Below are 19,250 nucleotides of genomic sequence, written 5' to 3' on the forward strand. Positions count from 1 at the left end.
AGGGACATGGGGAGGGGGCTGGCCTATGCTGATCTATTCAGTGGAGCACAGCCAGCTCTAATGAAGTGCGCTAGCCCCAGGCCACACTGATTTCACGTCTGGGTAGCCACTTCCCAGCTGGTAAATGTCACTGGAGAGAGCGGCAGAGGCACCTGGCACTGGCCCAGTAGGAAGTGGGGGTGGGAGGCTGCCAGAGGAGCTGGAGATGCCCAGGGAATGCTGATGCTGGACCAGTGCCCCCAGACCCTACCAGACACCCAAGTCCCCAAAGGGGGCTGAGTTGAGCTGGCTGAAGCTGTCTCTTACTTGGAGACATCTGTAATCACCAGCCCAGCCCTGCTATGAATCCACAACCAGAGCCCAGAGCTTGCCCCCCAGCTGGCCACATTTGCCCTCTTTCTTCACCAGGGAGGGAGCACTAAAGAATGTCGAGAGGGCACAGCTGTCCAGGTCCACAAACAGGAAGTAGAGCCATGTGAGAACCCTCCTGGCCCAACAGCCCTCCCTGCCCTGAGCTGTCTCCTTTGATAACTGATCCAGGACAAGCTAATAGTAACGAGCTATAACCACACAGCGGCAGGCCTCGTTTAATAAACTCTCGCTGCGGCAGGCGCTGGCTCAGAACCCAGATCTGTGATCTCATTCAACCCCAGGATGACCCTTTGGGGCCCTGAACCGATTCCACTGTTTAGGAGAGGAATATGAGGCTGACACTGACAGTCCTGGTGGCTATACCCCTGTTACCTCCAAATGGGACCCCTCCTCTGCCCACTCCACTTCCTCACCTTATGGGTAGGAAGTAGGAGAGGGTCTTGGGGTGTTGGCATATTGACTTATCTTGGACAGGGGGCTGGAAGGAGGGAAGAGGGACTTTCCCTAAGACATAAGCATGCCATCTCAAAGGGTTCCCAGGGGAGGCGGAGTATTTACCTTCATTATATCTCCAAACCTCTTCTCTCTCCCTCTGGAACCCTGATCTCTAGGCGTGAGATCTGCAAACCAAGCTTGGCTTGACCCACACCCAACCCAGACCTGACATCTTCTGGACACACACACACACAGCTGAAGTCACATGGATGGGCTCCTGCCTGGATACTGCATGTGAGTGACTCATGTTGGCCCTGTTGAGTTGGGAACAGTGGCCTTGGGCAGACGTGCAGCAGCAGCCAGGTTCAGGCAGCCCTGAAATTCTGAGACTTCCACATGGAGACCTCACTGGGGTCCTCAGCCCCATGGGTACCATCCCTGACTCATCTGCTGCTCTGACCACTTGGCATCTCCTTCCTTTCCCTGCCCTGTCCAAGGTTTGCCGTAAGGTTCGAGACTCACCATCATACACCCAGCACAGACTGGTCACAGCAGTGCTTGAAAAATGCTTTGGGTATGAGGGGAACTGGGCTGGGGTTGGGGGCTGCCCCAAGACCTGTGACCTCCCAGAGGGAAAGCAGAGAGGAAGATGCCTGCTGTACCTAGTTGTTGTTCTCTGTTTTCCTTTCTTGGCATTTCCAGAGGATATTCCTCAGTGGAGTAGGGAGCCCTGGCATCCCCGACCGCTTTCCCCTTTCCATGGGAAAAGAGGAGGGAGGAGAGAAAAGCCGTATTAATAAAAGAATAGGATACTGCGACTAACTCCGCAGCGTGTGCAGCTCAGAATAGCAATGTGCTTTCTCAAGGCAAACAGAACTCCCCAGGTGTTAATGCAAATTCACTCCGGTTAAGATGAAAGAGGGTTGTTTCCCCCTTTGCTGGTTAATATGAAGAACTTAATAGATTCAGCCTTAGGAACTCAGGATCTCAGACTGGAAGGCGGGGTGGGGGAGGGATCGGGTGCGGGCAAGGAAGGGAGGTCCCCGTGGGTTTCAGGGCACAGCAACTGTCACAGCAGGCCCAACCAACACTGCAGCTCATGCTATCCCCATCTTCTGCCTAGGCCAACAGGACCTAGGACTTGCTGCTTGAGACAAGGTGGCAGGAAAGCTCCGAATGGCTATGCCAACCCCCAGCGTTAGTGCTTTTCCCATTAAGCCATGGGCTGATGCAACCAAGGCCCCTGCCCAATAAATACGTACTAGAGAAGCATGGAACAAGGAGAAACAACGGGACTGGAAGGGATCCCCTAACCTGGGCCCAGGGGACCTCAGTGTAGTTCAGTTCATGACATGTAGTTTAGGTCAAGACTGTGGGCCACCCCTGTGGGATCCTGGGCCAGTGACCCATTTTTGATTCCCCAGAGGGTGACACTGATTTCATCGCATGTGAGGGGACTAGCCTGTGGAGTTTGAACTTAGGGGGCCTCAATGTTTTTTTGGCTCAACTGTGACCCTCCACAGTTCAAGCATAGAAGCTCAGAGAGTGGCAAGGACTTACTCAAGGCCACACAACAGAAGCAGAAAGCTGGAGGGACTAGAACCTCCTGTGGCCAGCTTTCCTGAAGCCTGGGCAGGCTAGGTAGTTGAGCTCCTCTGCTGGCCACAGGGGCCTTGCCCAGCAAGGAGCCACCTGCAGCCTGGGGCGCAGGGGCTAAGCTGGGCATCTCAGGACACTCAGACTTCTGTACTTCCTGAATGTCATCTTCCCCTGAAAATATACAGGACCCAGGCCAGGGAAAGCAGCTCCTGGGGAAGGCGGAGACTTCACCCATGGCCTGGCTGTGGATATGTGCTAGGGGGCTGGGGAAGGTATCACCTGGGCTCAACTGGGGATAAAGAGACTTGGGGAGACCTAGGCTCAGCTGCCCCCCATTAGCTGGTGGAAATTTAACTCCTCTCTCTTAGGGAAAATGGCACAGTAGGTGCCTGCCACAAGACACCTCTGCAGTCTTTTTTGCTTTTGTTTACTGACTTAATTCCTTCAGATCAAAGGCTACCCCTTCCTCCCCAACCAGGCAGGGAGGGGAATTACATTATTTATATTGGAAATGGGCAAGGCTCCACGGGGACTTCTTCCTTATGCCTGATAAGGGAAAACTGGGTCACTACTATGCTTCCCTGGTGTCTGCAGTTGGGTTTTAAAGCCCAGGTATCACAGGTATGGGGGAAGGAGCTCCATGTGCCGAGTCAAGTGTAGCTTGCCCAGCACCTCTCTTGTCCTGAGCTCCAGGAAATCATTGACCTGAGTAAGGGGTATTAATGTGAAAAACAGGAACACCTTTCTCTGGCAGCCCCAGTCCAGAGTTATCTATCATTTTCCAGCTTTGCATCTGGCACTGGGCAAATAGTGAGGACAAACAGGCCATATGCAGGTTCATTAAGCTCTGGGTGCAGGTGGGATGAGGGCCACATGGGGGGAGTGGGTGGGCCTCCTGCCTGTGAGCTGTGACATCCTCTCAGTCACCTTGGCTCTTTTTTGTGTACTCCTGCCCCCAAAAGAAAGAATTTAAAGAAAGAATAACATCCCCGGGTGGTGACGCAAATTTAGGTATTGAACTTAGGGCTTCCTAAGTATGATTAGTTCCCCCAAACCCTCTTAAATTCCCATTTTACAGATAAGGAAACTTTCAATGGCTGAGAAGTGGCCAAACAGGGATTTGAACCCAGGCTTGTCTAAGGACAGTCCTGGCGGGCTCTGAGCCCTTCAGGTAGGCTGTTTCCCCAGCTACCCATGGCTGGTGGTAAAGATTTCTTTTGCATCAGCAGCCTCTGTGTCTTTTGAATGATGGCAATATTGCTACATATCCACACCCCCATTTTCTTAGAAGTCAGAGTACTTTTTGCTTCGGTTCTTTATGTTGTCCTGGTAACACCCTTGAGGCAATGAGAAGAGCCACTGTCAACTGTCTTTATACAGAGGGGGTGGAACGCCTGGCCCCAGGGAAAGAAAGAGGCGCCTCCCTCCACCTGGCCTGAGCAGAGCAGCGCGGCTCAGCGGCTTAGCAGAGCAGAGAGCCGGGCGGGCTCTTGCGGCTCCCACTGCGGAGCTCTCAGGAGGTATCTTGATTTCAACTCAGCAGCAACGTGCCAGGTGCTATTCTGAGGCCACCACCCCAGTGAGAAATGGGCATCAAGTGGAAACCGGGAGAGGACACGGTGGGGGTTCCTCTCTGAGTCAGACAGAATCCTTGCCGCGCTGATAAACGGCCCTGTAATTTCCCTGAGCTGCCCTGTCACCGCTCTGAGTCCGGGGCTGTCTCCCTGCAAGCGAGCTGCGGTCTCCCTATTAGAGCTGGGACTGCGGCCGGCCGCAGGATCCTGCCGTAATGCAGTAATGACAGGCTGCCAGGGAGCCCTGCATGGCTGGGAGGGGTGAAAAGGGGAGGGGAACCCTTGGCCTCTGCTAGAGAGGAGGCTGCCCGAGGGAGAGGAAGTATGTGCAACTGACTCCACTTTCTCCTCCCCAGAGGGGTGAAGATTGGATTAAACACAGTGGCAGCAATCTTCCCAGTACCTTCACCCAGAGCTGGGCTGCCAGCTCTTCATTATACGTGGGTGGCTCCTCATCCGCTCCTCTACAGGAGGCTTCTGGGGCAGGCGGCCCTGGGGAGCAGCTGCCAGGCACTCCCCACTCAGGCGAGGCCCACAGCAAAGGAAGAACACTGGCAGGGCGGCCTGGATGATTGGCTTGGAGATCCCATGGGGTTGCAAATGCCATTCTGAAGCTTGGAGGTCCAGCGAGTAGCCTGTGTTTATAGCATGGTCACAACCAACTAAAAGCACCAGCAGAGAATTCAGCTGAACTCAATACTAAAATATGAGACAATATTGTTAATTCTAACCCTGCTTCCAGGAGACTTTAGGATCCCAGAATGAGCATCTTTTGGGGGCTGGGTGTCTTTTTAAAAAAGATTAGGTAAAAATATTACCTGGAGGAGGGGTGGGGTAGACAAAAAAAAAAAAAAAATACAGAACCAGTATATAGAAAGCAATTTCTCTGGTTTGATTATAAAGGAAATCAGACTACTCCCAGTTACTAAAATTAACAACTTCTCTTTGAAAAATGAAGAACTCATATTATTTATCTAATAAGTCTAGTTACTAATTATATTTAAAACTAACAAATATTGCTAAAATTTAAAATGCTCTAATTTTACATGTTTCCAAAATACATAAAAAACTAGTAATCAACTCAAAAAAATCTGGGAAAAATGTGTATACATCATGTATCATTTAATGACATTCTGAGAAGTACAGTGTTGAGTGGTCTCATGTGAACATCATAGTGTACGCACACAAAGACGGCTAGACCTCAGGGGGCCATATCGTGTGTGTGATCCACCAGTCACCACACCATTAGAGACACATGAATATTGTGATGGGCCATTTTCTTCATTGGCTTGTATGATACAGGCCAAGGTATATTCTCACATATGTGGCAGGCAGATCTCCTAGAAGCCCTAATAACCACTTTGTGTCACCTGTCAGGTTTTAGACTGTGGCTTGAAGAGAGTTATCCTACAGTAGTTTTGGTTTGAATAACAGACTTCTGTTAATTAAAAATAGAAAAAACAAGCCAGACATAGTGGTGCACATTTGTAAACCCAGCACTTGGGAGGCTAAGAAGCAAGAAGACAGTTGCTAGTTTGAAACTAGCCTGGGTTACAAAGTGAGCTCAAGGTTGGCCTGAACTGTACAGCAAGACTGTCTCAAAAAGATTTTTAAAAAAAAGAAAGAAAGAAAAAAGAAAAGGAAAAACAAGCCAGACATGGTGGTAAACATCTGTAATTCCAGCACTTGAAAGGCTGAGGCAGAAAGATATCAGTGAGTTTGAGGCCAACCTGGCCTGTATAGTGAGTTCAAAGTGAGCCTGAACTACATGATAAGAGTCTTGCCTCAACCAAAAAATAAAACAGAAAACACACAAAAACTCACATAAACCCGGCAGTGATGGCTTCTCAACATCAAACAAATGTTATTATGTAGCCCTATGACAGGAACTGAGTCTCTACTGCTCTACAGATGGTGCCAGGGCCCTGGTGGCTCTGCATGCCCGTCACTCTCCAAAGCCTGAAACAGGGAACTCCACAAGCAGAAGGGCCTGAAGGATGCCCTGGTCTAGCAGCCTGTTCTCAGATCTGAAGTCTGGGAGGGCAGGGGCTGGAGAGAGAAAAACCGAGGCACTTGGTCCCATTCAGGGCATTTTTCATGACCCCAGTATGGCGTATGGGAAGTGGGATAGTCCTCAGGCAAAGCTGTTTTTTTGGGAGCTGTTGTGAGAATGGATGGAGCTGATCCTCTTGCCACCAAAGACAAGGGGTTAGTGGCAAAGTCCTGGGCAGTCAAACGGAGTGAGAGGGCCCTTTCTCCACAGACCCTCAAAAGGTGGCCCATCGCCCAGGCTTCACCTGGCTACCTCGATGCTTTGAGTGACAAACTGAGAAAGCCCCTGATAAAGTATTACAGCTTAGGATTTTATTAAAACAATTGCTTAAATTACAACAATTTCCCAGAATAGCAAATAACCTTCCATGGTCTGGCCCTGACAGGAGGTGTGACTCAGGCGCTGCAGGAAGAAGTGCTGCTTGACATCTTTGAAAACGGATGGCACATCCCTAGGAGCCCCCGAAGGCCATCTTGGCCCCAGGGTAACTGGCAGAGGCTGAAGTTTTGCTAAGGCTGCCACCACAGGCCCCAGCCCTGTCAGTGAGGAACACTTAGTCACTGTCACTGGTTGTCAGCCTCAGGACTTTTGAAAAAGGAAAGACAGAGAAACCTGTCTCTAAGATGATAAAACACAGACACTCAAGAAGTGTTATATAATGCCATGGGGTGTTGTCTAGCAGGGCCGGCAGGTACATGAATAACTGAGTGGTGACCACAGGTCAGAGTGCTGCTGTGGCTGAGGTAGGGCCTTGGTCAGGATGCATCAACAGCTATGGGCCCAGAGCATGGCCTCAAAGGGAGTCCTGACCTGGGCAATGACCTCATGACTGGGTCCAGCACCATGGTGCTCCTGCCCAAGAGCTGCCAGAAGTGCTCCAAAGACATAATCACGGCCAGGGCTCCAGTCTCCCCTTCAGAGACTTCCTAATTTGACAAACTTCCATGCTTTAAAATGTTCTTTGGAAAGAATGGTTACCTCTGCTATAGCACAAGTCTCTGAAAACCAGGCACCGCTTTCATTCTTCCTCTTTCTCCTGGGGCTCCAGACATCCTGAGGACGCCCATCTTCTCCCTTTGGGGAGAGCTGAGCACTCCTGGCTGAGTGGTGCTTGCCCTCCCTCTCCGTCTGCCCCGGGGCTCCAGGTGCACTGGCATAGCTCAGATGCCAGCCAGCCAGCTCCCGTGTGGCCACATGGCTTGGCATTGCCCACACTTCAGATACACACGGCAGTTAAATTAAAAAACAAGGCCCAACATCACTTTTATAAATCACTATCATGCTCTTGTGCACCACAGTCACTGTTAAAGATTAAATTTGCAGATTGGGAGGATATTATGTCTTGGCAGAAATTCAAGGAAGAGTTTTAGGCCTAAAAAGATAAAGTCAAACCCAGGAGCTAGATCTGACTTTGTAAACGCTGAGGACTCAGGTCCTGAGGACTCTTTCAGTGGCAGTCATCCACTCTTAGGTTCCAGGCTACAGTTTCACCCTGCATGCCCTAAGGGGCTGTGGTCACATGCAGGGCTTGCTTTTGAAGGACAAGGTGGCCAGCCGAGGATGCCATTAGGTTAGCCTGGCAGCAGAAATGAGGCAGGATCTCATGAGTGCCTTTGATCCTCAAAACCAAACAAAATCTCTGCTCTCAAGGGATCTCTATCCTTCTTCAATTAATAAGAATCTTTTTGCTGATTAAGTTCTATCACCTGCTCTACATACGTCTTACCTATTAGGACCCGAATTGGCTATAGCAGCAATAGCAGCCATAAGTAAAGAAAGGGCCAGAAGGTGGCCCCCAAACACAGGTGGCTCTGAAACCCACAAGGAGCTGCGTACCAGCCTGTGTGAACACTAGCTTCTTGATGACAGTGTAAGGCTCTACTGGAAAAGACAAAATGGACTCTGATGGGCCCTCAAGGATAGACAATAATGGGGCTCCAGAGGAACAAGGGGACTGGTAAATGAGGCACAGATACAAGAGAGGGTTTTGGAAGACTTGCTTGTACATGGTCAAAGGAGGGGTGACTCAGTAGAAGTCTCGGGTTCTGGAGTTGAGTGGTGTTGGGGCCAGACAGGAAGTGCCCATGGGGCTTTGGGGCCTGTGGAGCTCCATGGTCATAGCCAGGTTTCTAGGCATTGATAAGAACATGACCAGCCCAAGCAGGAGTCTAAGGCTGACAGGGAAAAGGAGACACATGTAGCTGGCTGTCTTCTGTCTCTCAGGCTCTGGGCTGGGGTGGCTGGTGGAGGGTGTAAGCACTCCGTACCGTTAGATCCCTCCAAGGCTCTGACTCCCAACACAGGGCCTTTATCACAGCTTTTGCCCTGAGCTGTCCCCAAACCCAGCAGTGCTACCCCAGGGTGCCCTGGTGAGGACCCATTACTATTGATCCTGAGCTTCAGGCACGCTCCCCAATGATGAGCAGCAGTCAGCTTACTCTGGGCCTAACTCAGCCAGGCTATGCTTGTCCACTGTGCCAGGTCCTCACCTGTGGGGGGTGGACATTCTGGAATGCTACGTAGAATGTGGGTGGTGGAACTGGCTTCCTAGGCTTCAGCTTTGACACTTCACTCCCTACATCTGTTTCCCAGACTGGGCCATGGAGGTTGGCACTGGGCAGTGAGACACACATACACACCAGGCTACCAGGGACCAAGGATTTACAGGATCCCATATAAAACAAAGAAAGACAAACACTTCTCAAAAATAAGGGGGGGGGGTGGTTTGCAAGTCAGGAGAACTAAAACACCATGAGAGAGATCTCTACGGGGTCATAGTTCAAAGGCAATTGCACATGAAGGGGGCTGGACTCTCCTCTCAGCTGGAGAATATTCCAGAGCTCCCATGGGAGCTCCCAGTCAGCCCCCTACAAATGGTTCCCACGGAGTTGGACCATCCTGCTGGTGCTGGAAGCAACAGAAATGGCAGATCCTGGAGTGGCCGGGTCACCTGCTACAGCTCTTCAAAGAAAGCCACTCGGGACTTGGCGCTCTGCAAAGTGAGCTGTAAGAGAGCAGAGAAAAAGTTGAAGGGGGCACTGGGTTTCTGTTCCATCACAAGGGAGACCGTCCTGTAGTAGGGACTAATCTCAAAGGTGGTTTGGGGCGATAGAGATGCCTGTTCAAATAGATGTTCAAGAAGTTGGTGGTCAAGCCCAAATAGTATTCTAGATTTGCCCCAGAATTTAGGAGTTAACAAACAAGGACATGCCAGGGGTGACAGCCGGTGGGCCGAAGCATGTCAGCAGGAAAATGTCATCCATGTTGCCTTTCCACAGAGGCCACAAGGTCTCTGGATATTTTGCTGGATTTTCATTTTGCTGTCTACAAATCTTTGAAGCGCCACCTTTGTGCTGTGCTGTCTGCAGAGACACCAGCTGGAGATGCTCATATTTTCTGGGCTCAGAGGAGCTGTGGGTAAGTGTCTCAGTCCTCAAGCCCTGGAGCAGAATGACAGGCATGTGTCAGATGAAGACAAGCTTGTTCCTTCTGCTCCTGTTTCTTCAGGTATCCTCAAAGCAGACCTGCCTGTGATCCAGCAGCTGAGAGGTGGGAGGAGAATGAGTGTTCATGGGCAGTACTCTGGCCAGCAATTGCAGGAAGGACACTGCTTGAGATGGTCAGGGCCAGAAGGATGCAAAAGCAGAGGGGGGACCGGAAGCCAACCCTGGCAGTTTGTGCTTCCTAATTTCTGACTCTGGGGCTCTTCCTAGCTTTCCCCCAAATAGAAGCATCTAGCACAGGCCCCTTCTGCTGCCTGTGCCCTGCTCTGTTTCTGAAATGACTCAATCAGTAAGGCTGTGGGTTCTAGATCCAGCTCCAGAGCTCCCTATGAGTCTACACTCTTCATCTTCATGTTTTATCTTAGTGTCCGGTACCTAGTACAAACACAGATCTGGTTTGTTGTGTGAATGGGATGTGAACTATAATGTAACTAAATGATGAGATGCAGGAGAATGACAAGGGCTCCACCCAGGGATGACCACTGTGCTGTGTCCTGTGGCCTCACTGAACACCCCTGACCTCTGTTCTCTAGAGATAAATCACAGGCTAGGCTAGCTGGTGTGGTCCCTTTCCTCATCTCAGACATCCTCTGAATCTGAAGAGTCCTCAGCACTACCCACAGTGCTGCAAAGGCTCGGGGAGGGACACTCCAAAGCGACCACTTCACCATCAAAAGACAGGCAAGCATTAGTGTGCTCAAAATGAGACAGCTTGAGAGCCGACTCTTTAAATCCTGCCAAATCTTTTGGCCTTGAAGTTTCCAACTAACAAGCTGAATGCAAGGAGGCATCTGAGCTCTTTCTTTCAGTGGAACCAATTCCAGGAGCCCTCTACAAGCCCAGTTCTGATGCGAATGAAGAGCTTTTCTTTGCTAAATCCAAACTCCCTCCAGAAGGGAACTGTGTTTGGACGGGCTCCTTCAATGCTACCAGAGAAGATGCTACCAGCAGTCGTGTGCTCTATGATAATGGGACCAGGGTGATAATCTAGGAAGACAGACATTCAGCTGCCTGAGAGCTTCTGAGAAAAAACTCCACTGTGGGAACAGTTTAAATCCAAGTGTATGCAGCCCATGTTTATGCTCAGAGCCTCCCTACCTCGGAGAAGACTTCAAGAGGCTCCTCAGGGGACAAGCAACTTGGAGGGGTCAGGGCCATGCATGCCCAGAGCCCCTTGGAATACAAAAGAGGGACATCCAATCTGGTCCAGTGACCAGCTGGGTGGCCCTGGGCTGGTCATTCTCTCCCTCTGGTCTCAGTTCTCCACCATGAAGTAGGGGTGATGGTGCCCTGTCTTCTCAGGGTATATGCAGAGGAATTGGGAAACGTGTGCGAAGTGCTCAGCACTGCACCTGGCGTATGCAGAGAACTCAGCAGCTGTTATTACTAATAGTGGCATCACATTTCTTCCCCCACCCAATTCTGGCTGTTCTCCTTTCAGGGGCAGCAGGGCAGAGTGACTGTCTAGAAGGAGTATGGGCAAAAGCCGGGTCACGTGCTGTGCTGGCCTTTGAACAGGGCAAGCACTGCCCCAAGAGGCCTGGCCACTTCTCCAGGCATGGAGCCCAGGCTGTGGGGCCTGTGAGTGCATCCTGCCCATTTGCACAATGCTGGCTCCAAGAATTCCTGGATTCTCTAAATGAGGAGCATGCCGGCTATCCCCTCAAGGTGCCAAGGGATTCCAGTTACTGGAGCATGTGCTTGTTAGGATGCAAAGCTCTCTTCAGCAGGTGGGATGCTTCCCAATCCTCAATGCATTGCATGATTCAGCCCAATGTCTTCTCTTGCCAGAGCAAAGTTTGACCTTAGCTCCAAGGAAAGGAAAGGCCTAGACAAAAAGCCGATACTCCCACAGTCTTCCAGAAGAAGCAGCTGAGACCTGGCTGTACTGGTCAGTGATGGTTGCTGACCTCCTGTGGTTACTACCAAGCCCATGGGCAACATGGTTGTCACCCCAACTTCCACCCTCACCGTACAATTCGTGGCACTTCAGTTCCCTCTAGAATCTTGAAGCCTGAAGAATTTACCACACAAATTTACTTCCCATTGCTGGAACCTTCCAGCTGCCATCATGCCCTTTGCATCATCCTTTATCTCAGACATCAAATGCTCTCCTCCTGGCAGGACCAGGAGGCATGGTTTATGCAGAGGGAAGGCAGGCAGTGACACAAAGGCCTTCAAGGAGAAGCCTTGGGGATCATTCCTTCAGGTAGGAACTCAGGAAGCTCTTCCCTCAGGGCACTGCTAACAGCTTTTGCCAGCTGTGCTCCCTGCTGGGAAAGCCAGTGGATAGGCTCCCCTTACCTGTGGGACCCCTTGCCACCTGCTGTATCTACAACAGTCAGTGCCTGTGCTAGAAAGTTTGCTGTTGCATTTATAGCACTGCTATGGGCAGGAAGTATTCATAAAGGAAAAGGTGAAGGCTCTGAGGAAGTGGCACAAAGCTAGCCCTTCATAAAATAAACTGCTTTTATGGGTCTTCTTTTTCCACTCATGAAAATAAGCTAACAAGCTTCCTGGTTTTCCTGTGATTTTCTGATACCCTAAGGTGCCTGAGCTCAACACTTGGTCCATTTGCTGCTCAGTGACTCACCTTGTTCTCGCTACCCAGCACAGTGACACCTCTGCTTGCCAAAGCCAGAAAGTACCATGGAGATGATCCCACTAAGGCCTTCACCTAGTCTCATGTCTCATTGTGAATCAAGAATTGAAAGCATCCAGCAAGTCCCACCCACCACAAGAAGTCCAAGCCATGGTGCCTATGCTCCTGGTAATATAGCAACAGCCTGCCCCATCCCCAGCTTTGTCCAGGAGGGAGCAACCCCATGCATGCAGGGTGTGGGCTCTTTAAATACACTGCATTTTAGCACCAGGTTCTCATGGACAGTGGCTGTATCACTCTGTGCTGGTCTGGTAGACTTCCTTTGAATTCTTCTGTAGACAAGTGCGTGAAGCACTGCTGAATGTGACTGGTGACCACACATGCCACATACTGTCCTTCAGAACTGCTTATATCTAGACATCTTCCCAAAGACTCATGCACTCAGAGGTGGGGCTTTTGTGAAGGGACTGGATCATGGGTGTGATACTGGATTAGTCCACTGATTAGTTTACAATAGTTCTGGGTATGGATGATGGATTCACTGAAGAGGGAAGACTCACCCTGGATATGGGCGGCACCAACCAATAGGCTTGTAGCCTGGATGAAATAAAAAGGGAAAGAAAGAAGGCTTAATGCCTTCTGCCTACCACCTGATGAACTGTTTCTCCTCTGCTGTTCCACTTTGCCTTGGAACCAGCAGACTATGGACTGAAACCTCTTCAGTCTATGAGCTAAAATAAATCTTTCCTCCTTTAACTTATGAGTGTCAGGTATTTTATCTTAGTAATGAGAAAGTAACTAAGACAAGAGCTCACACTGAATTCAGGCAAGACCAACCACAAGTGTCCCAGTAGTTGGGCAAGCTCTTTTGGGAAGCCTGCAAGCCACGAGGGCTCTGTTTATAAAGTGTCCAACCCAAAGCGCTCTTGCCAGCTCCCTAAAGATGGCAAAAAGAACATGAAGTCTCCTCACCAGGCATTCGGCTGACCCGCTGCTCTCTTCCAGCTGTCTCTTCACATCTGATTAGAGTCAGTCGTGTGAATAATACAGGAGGAATTAAGTTCTCTCTTGACTGAACCGGCTGTTCAAGTCTGTCACTAATCCAATTCCATTCTGAGGAGACCAGACTGACTTCCTTTTCTTTCCCAGCAGCAGATACACAAGGCTTTGTTTTTATCTTAAGGGGCCACTGATCCATCTTCAGGGACCTGGCTCCTCCTTTCTGCCCAGTATCAACAGACTCCCCCTCTGGCAAAGTCACCTTTCCTCCCATGCACTGCTCCATCAAACGGCTACTTATTTGTGACAGCAACCAGGCTGTAGGCAGGCAGGAGAGGAAACCACTTGGCAGAGGTAGGCCTCCTCCTGTTCCCCAAAATGTGTGTGATGTAACAGAAATGGCAACATTCACCCAATCTAAACCGATTCGGATTCAGTTCTATCTCTCTCTTTTTTTTCAGTTCTATCTCTTTAGAAAGGCAGTAGCTACTCCCTACCCTGGAAGAAGAGCTGATACTGAGCCGGTGATCCCTAATCCAGGCATGCAAGCAGATGCAGCTGGCTCCAGTTCACTGCTGTGTGACAGGAAGTCCATCAAGATCTTCTGGAGAAATAGACCCAGGGTCTGGAGCCAAAGCCTGGAAAGCACCTGTGGCAAGGCTGCCTTACCTGTGGCCCACATGGATAGCTCCCAGCTTCCAGGGTTCTTCTAGCACCATTCCTGAAAGTGCCCCCTGTTGGAAACCCACCATGTGAGGCAGGCTGCCAAGTCTCCTAACCCAGCTCTCCTCTAAAAGTCCTTTTTGGGGGATTGTTTCCCAAAGAGACGAGAGGGTGACTAAATGTATTCCGGCACAGAGCCTGCAGCAGCAAGGCTGCTTGATTAAGAATGAATTACACTTTCATCAGTACAGAGAGAAAATTGATTCACAAGGCCGCATTGTGATAATCTTGTTCCTAAAGCAAAAGAGGGTGGAGGGGTGGGCAGGACACAGAACCACTTCGGCTATCAGTGGCGAGAGAAAGGAAGCTCTACAATTAAGCTGAGAGGACAAAACTAATCAGAGCACCAGGATTCCTTCAACTAGTCTCTGGAGGCCCTGCTTCAATCCACTCATCCCAAGGGAGGAGAAAGGAAGGGGGAGGGGGATAATTCATTATAAACAGTAAGATCCACTATGCTGAACCCATTTTAGATACTAACCTAATAACTCCTGGCGCTGAGACTCTGCTTGTCCCATAAAAATGCAGTGGAATTGAAATGCAAGCCCTAAAATCATGTTATACTTCCTCTCTGCCACTACATATTGAAAATGAAGGAGCGGGGGAGGGAAGAGATGCAAAAGGACATGCAGATTCTCTGGCTCCAGGATCCCCAAGGAGGAAGCAGGCTCTGGAGCAGAAAGGAGACAGCCAAATCCAGTAGCAGCAAATTCCAACATAATCTTTGGTTTGGAGTATGATAAACATTCCCCCTTCCAAGTGAGCTGAGGAGGAAGGGTTAGTGAAGGGGGACTGCTGCTGTAAAGTGGCCAGATTAAGCTCTTCTGCAGTCTTACTAGTGACAGCTTGCACCTAAATGCCATCTGGTGATGTGTACCGGAAGAGAGCTGTCCCTGCATTTATCCCTAACCAGGGGTGGTATCAAAGGCCACATCTATCCCAACGAACAAATCCAGTTTGGTATCAACTGTAGAGAGAAATCTGCTCAGGGGACCTTTTTGTGTATTAATCCTTTGGGGACCTAAAGCAGCAGAAAGATACCTGGAAACATCTCTATGTCTCTAGCCACCCATGTGATGCTGGCGGGGCTTTTTCTTACTCTGTCCTTCCACCTGACAAATGGACTAATTGGCTTGATTCACCTCACTGGGCAGGTGGAGACTAAGTGGTATCTATCCAACACTGAGTAGAGCCTTAGGAAAGAGGTCCAGATATACTGATGTCACTTTTAAATTGCCAATCTCAAATAAGAAACCATGGCAGGGTTCATAAGAACAAACCCTTGAGCCCACAAAATGAGTTTGCATCCCAGCTCTTTCCTCCCACTGTTGCAGCAACAAATCAGATGCCCGTGCAGAGCAGTGCTGAAACATATCTTCAGAGCCCAGGGGCCAATGGGATGTTTTACTGCATCAAATAAGACCCAATAATGGCCACAGGCACTTCCAAAAAGTCATAAAACATCCTAGGCCAGGAAGGCAGGGTTTGTAGGCTTGATACCTCCCAAAGAACAACTGCTTGAGCAGGTAAAGTCTCCCCAACAAAACCAGGATTAGGTCTAGTCTTTCTGGAAATGAGGCCAGTAGGCTCGTCTAAATAGAGAGCTGCCACAAACAAGCAAGGAAACTGTAACCCCCAACAGTCACAAGATACCCACAAACTGTGTCCATGTGGATGAAGAATGGCCAGGAATAAGCCCATGCTGTCACATCGGAAGAGGGCAGGCCTAAGGCCAGCTGGCTGTTCCCAACACCTTCAGTGTGCTGGGGCCGAGGAAAAGACTCTGAGAGACCACTGTGGTTTCTTCTGGGTGTCCTATGTCCCCATCTGATCCTGCTGCTGCTCTCATTCCACTCCCTATTCTTTTTTCTTCTCTTCTCAAATGCAAATGGAAGGTTCCAGAGGTGAGGAGCCAGAGCAATGCCTTTATATCATGGCTAAAGATGTTCTATCAGATGAGGCCTGGTTTCCAAAGCAAGCAGAGCCACTCAGCCTCCTGGGTCTTAAGGAGAGCTGGACACATGAACCCCATATTAAACACAAACTGTTTTAGCAGCTGCCTTCGAAGCTGACAATGTACACCGGAGGTCACCAGGGAGGATCTGGGTGCTTGTTTTAATTGTGGGAGATGCCTTTCACGCATATTCAATCTCTCCCTGAGATTTATCACTTCCCTGGGTGTCTAAAGTGTTCTGCTTCACTTCGCCAGCCCTGCATCTCCAAGGGGACTTGGCAGAAATTGGAGATGACATTGGATTTTTATGTCTTCCTGATCCAGAAGAGGTGGCAGGGCATTCCATGAATGTTAAAACTCTGCTATTCCCACTCCCCCACCAGTGGAAGCCATGGCTGGACACAGTCCACACCATCTACTAATGAAACAAGCTTTCTGTGCTCTGCGACCCCCATGATTTCTCATCTGTCGATTTCTTTTGAAATCCTTCGGAGACCACAGGCACAAAACTGATGGCTTGTTTGCTGGTGCTCCGATCACTTCATGATCAGGAGACTAAAATCAGTGTCTTAAAAGGGGATAGCAGCAAAACCTGGAAGTGGGCATGGGCATACTCCTGGACCACATTTGTACCTCTAGTATAGGGTGACACAGCTAAACCACACCTGGCCACCACTACAGTCATCAGTATAGTGGCTCTGTCGGCAAAATGCTCAGACCCAAAGAGCTCTGTGTCCCCCCATCCCTCTTGACTGCTGGACTTGCTCCCCTCCCTCAGAGGCTCACAAGCCAGGAACAGATGCTGTCTCTCTCTCTGGGTATGAAACAAATGCAGGTTCCCCAGGGCAGCTTTTGATCACTAGTGTTGCTGATTCAGATGCAAATGTCAAACCAGTTACACTGATCATCAACTGGGAAAAAAAGGAAATGTGGGGAGGTAGCAAGAAGAGAAAAATATACCCATCAAACCCAAGGAACCTGCAAAGTTAATTCTGTTTAGGATTTAGCTCAGCGGCATAAGCCCCTGCCTTGCAAGTGTGTGGTTGTGAGTTCAATCCCCGGTACCGATAAAAAAAAAGAAAAAGACAAGTAAAATAAAATAAAAAATAACTATGCTCACTACCAGCTCTGCACATAAAAGTGCCTTCCTCCTTTACACCATGGGTTCACAGGCAGATCTGGGGTTTCTTATATTGTTAAACCCTTATTGTGCTAAGTGCTTTGTGTACATTCCCTCATTTAACCTCACAACAATGGGGCTCGTCTTCCCTTTTTTTTGCATGGTGTTGAGTTGAACCGAGCTTTACACACACTAGGCAAGTGCTCTACCACTAAGCCACACAGTCTTTTTCTCTTTCTCCCTCTCTCCTTTCCCTCCCTTTCTTCCTTCCTTTCTGTTTTGCTTTTCAAGGAAGGATCTTGGTAAAATGTCTAGATTAGCCTTGAACTTGAAATCTTCCTGCCTTAGCCTCCCAAGTGGTTGGGACTACAGGCTCATGCCACTATAGCCAGTTTATAGTCACTTTTTATAGGTGAGGACAGTAATTCTTTTTTTTTTTTTTTTAATCGGTACCGGGGATTGAACTCAGGACTGCGCACTTGCAAGGCAGGCACTTATGCCGCTGAGCTAAATCCCCAGCCCCCAAGGACACTAATTCTTAAGAGAATAACAACTTTAGAGAAAGGAAGGAGCACCTCAGATAACCAGACAGTTCTGCCTCTTACTGTTCTCAAGGGATTGTGGTCCCCCAAGGGTTATTTCCCTTCAATTAACTTTGATTTTCCATAGTTCCCATAGGAACTGCTGAGACCATGTCAGACACTAAACCTCTAGGTGAAGCAGACAGTACTGAAAGCGAGGAGGAGGAGGAATAGGCACAGACTATACAGTAGTAGCTTGGAGACCTATTCTTTTGTTGAAGAATCTATGATCAAAAACCACTATAACGAAACAAAACCAATGCAGGCAGGTTTGCACCCTGATTCCTGAGCTCTCTGCTCAGGATACTGGAAACTCTCCAGCTCACCACCAGCTCTTATAGTTCTCACCCCCAGACATTCTAGATGGAGCTATGCCCTCAGTCTAGCTACCCACACTTCCAGAGTTGAAGCGGCATTTCTCTTTGGCTAGGTTCACAATGGCCCAGACTGCAGCAGGCAAGACTTCAGAACCACCCCTACACAAGCAGGTGGCTCGTCATCAGTCCTGGCCACAGGGACTGTTAAAATTTAGAAAATGAAACATCTGTCAAACTTCATGTGCAGCAAATGCTAGCACTGTTTAATCTACGGATGCTGGGAGAACTCCAGTCATAATAAAAGCTAAGTCCATGCTTTTAGTAACCTTTGATGAATGAGAATTCTTGATTAAATACAGGCTAGTAACTTGCTTGAACACAAGTTCACACATCAAGACACTGAAATGAAGCTAGGCATGGAGGCACACACATATAATCCCAGAAATTGGAAGGCTGAGGCAGGAAGACTGCCACAAGTGTAAGGCTAGGTTGGATATAGTGAGTTCAAGGACAGCCTGAACTGCATAGCAAGACCTACCTTAGACTCGAGCCTTTACCCTCCAAAAAAGTAAGAAAAGTGAAGTGAATAAATGCATGAAGGCCTCCATACACAGTCACATGTTGCTTAATGATAGTGACACAATGCAAGAAAAGTCATCAAAGCCAGGTGTTGTAGTGTACGCCTGTAATCTCTGCACTTGAGAGGCTAAGGCAGGAGGACTGCCATGAGTTTGAGGCCAACCTGGGCTACATAAGAGAGTTCAAGGTCAGCCTGAATTACAGAGCAAGACCCAGCATCAAAATAAATAAATAGCCTCAAGGGGCTCTCGCTTCTGGTACCATTAAATAAATAAATAAATAAAATTTTAAAAGCAAGAAAAAAAGGCAGGTGGCATTAGGGGACTTTGTTGTTCAATGACTATTACAGAGTACTTATACAATAAGACAACTACATCACTAGGTAATGCAATTTTCTAGGACCACCATTACATACTCAAGTTTACCACTGACCCAATGTTTTTATGAGCCTCATTATGGTATATCACAGAAGCTGTACCAACATGACTAAAAAATGAAGCTTCATTTCTCTACAATAACAATTCAATGAGAACTGACACTCAAAATTAAGGCCTTGAAGATGTTAAACATCCTGTATCACTACAAAAAGAAAGGGGAAACACATTCAGATTTTACTGTACAGTCTTATGCAAGAAACAACAGCACAGGCTGAAACAAAGCAGCACTTCCACCTGCTCTGGTGTTAACCACAGAGTCCAGTAAACCACGCTGAACCCAGCAATGGTGCCCTGGGGCCATGGGACCAACACTTGGGTGGGGACCAACACTTGGGTGGAAACCCACGTGGCTGGCCCATTCTGCAGCTGTTCCCAACTGCCTTGCTCAGAGTACCAACTGCC

General features: G+C 49.0%; 1 protein-coding gene and 1 long non-coding RNA gene across 4 annotated transcripts in view; one reads left to right on the forward strand and one right to left on the reverse strand.

The window, feature by feature from the left end:
* LOC134470679 (uncharacterized) lies at window positions 1–18,162 on the forward strand. The gene is made up of 3 exons (XR_010039727.1): window positions 1–1,101; window positions 12,085–12,306; window positions 13,599–18,162. It is a non-coding gene; the product is annotated as an uncharacterized LOC134470679 (long non-coding RNA).
* Nf2 (NF2, moesin-ezrin-radixin like (MERLIN) tumor suppressor) overlaps window positions 6,323–19,250 on the reverse strand; it is an 86,629-nt gene continuing 73,701 nt past the window's right edge. For all 3 annotated transcript variants that reach the window (XM_063225973.1, XM_063225974.1, XM_063225975.1), the window contains one exon: window positions 6,323–9,037. In XM_063225973.1, coding sequence (XP_063082043.1) covers window positions 8,987–9,037 — 51 coding nt within the window. In that variant the 3' untranslated portion in view covers window positions 6,323–8,986. The remainder of the gene's footprint in view (window positions 9,038–19,250) is intronic.

Source organism: Cavia porcellus, unplaced genomic scaffold, assembly GCF_034190915.1.
Source record: "Cavia porcellus strain 051 isolate PalLab524CR breed Dunkin Hartley unplaced genomic scaffold, mCavPor4.1 scaffold_16, whole genome shotgun sequence".
Taxonomy (NCBI): Eukaryota; Metazoa; Chordata; class Mammalia; order Rodentia; family Caviidae; genus Cavia; species Cavia porcellus.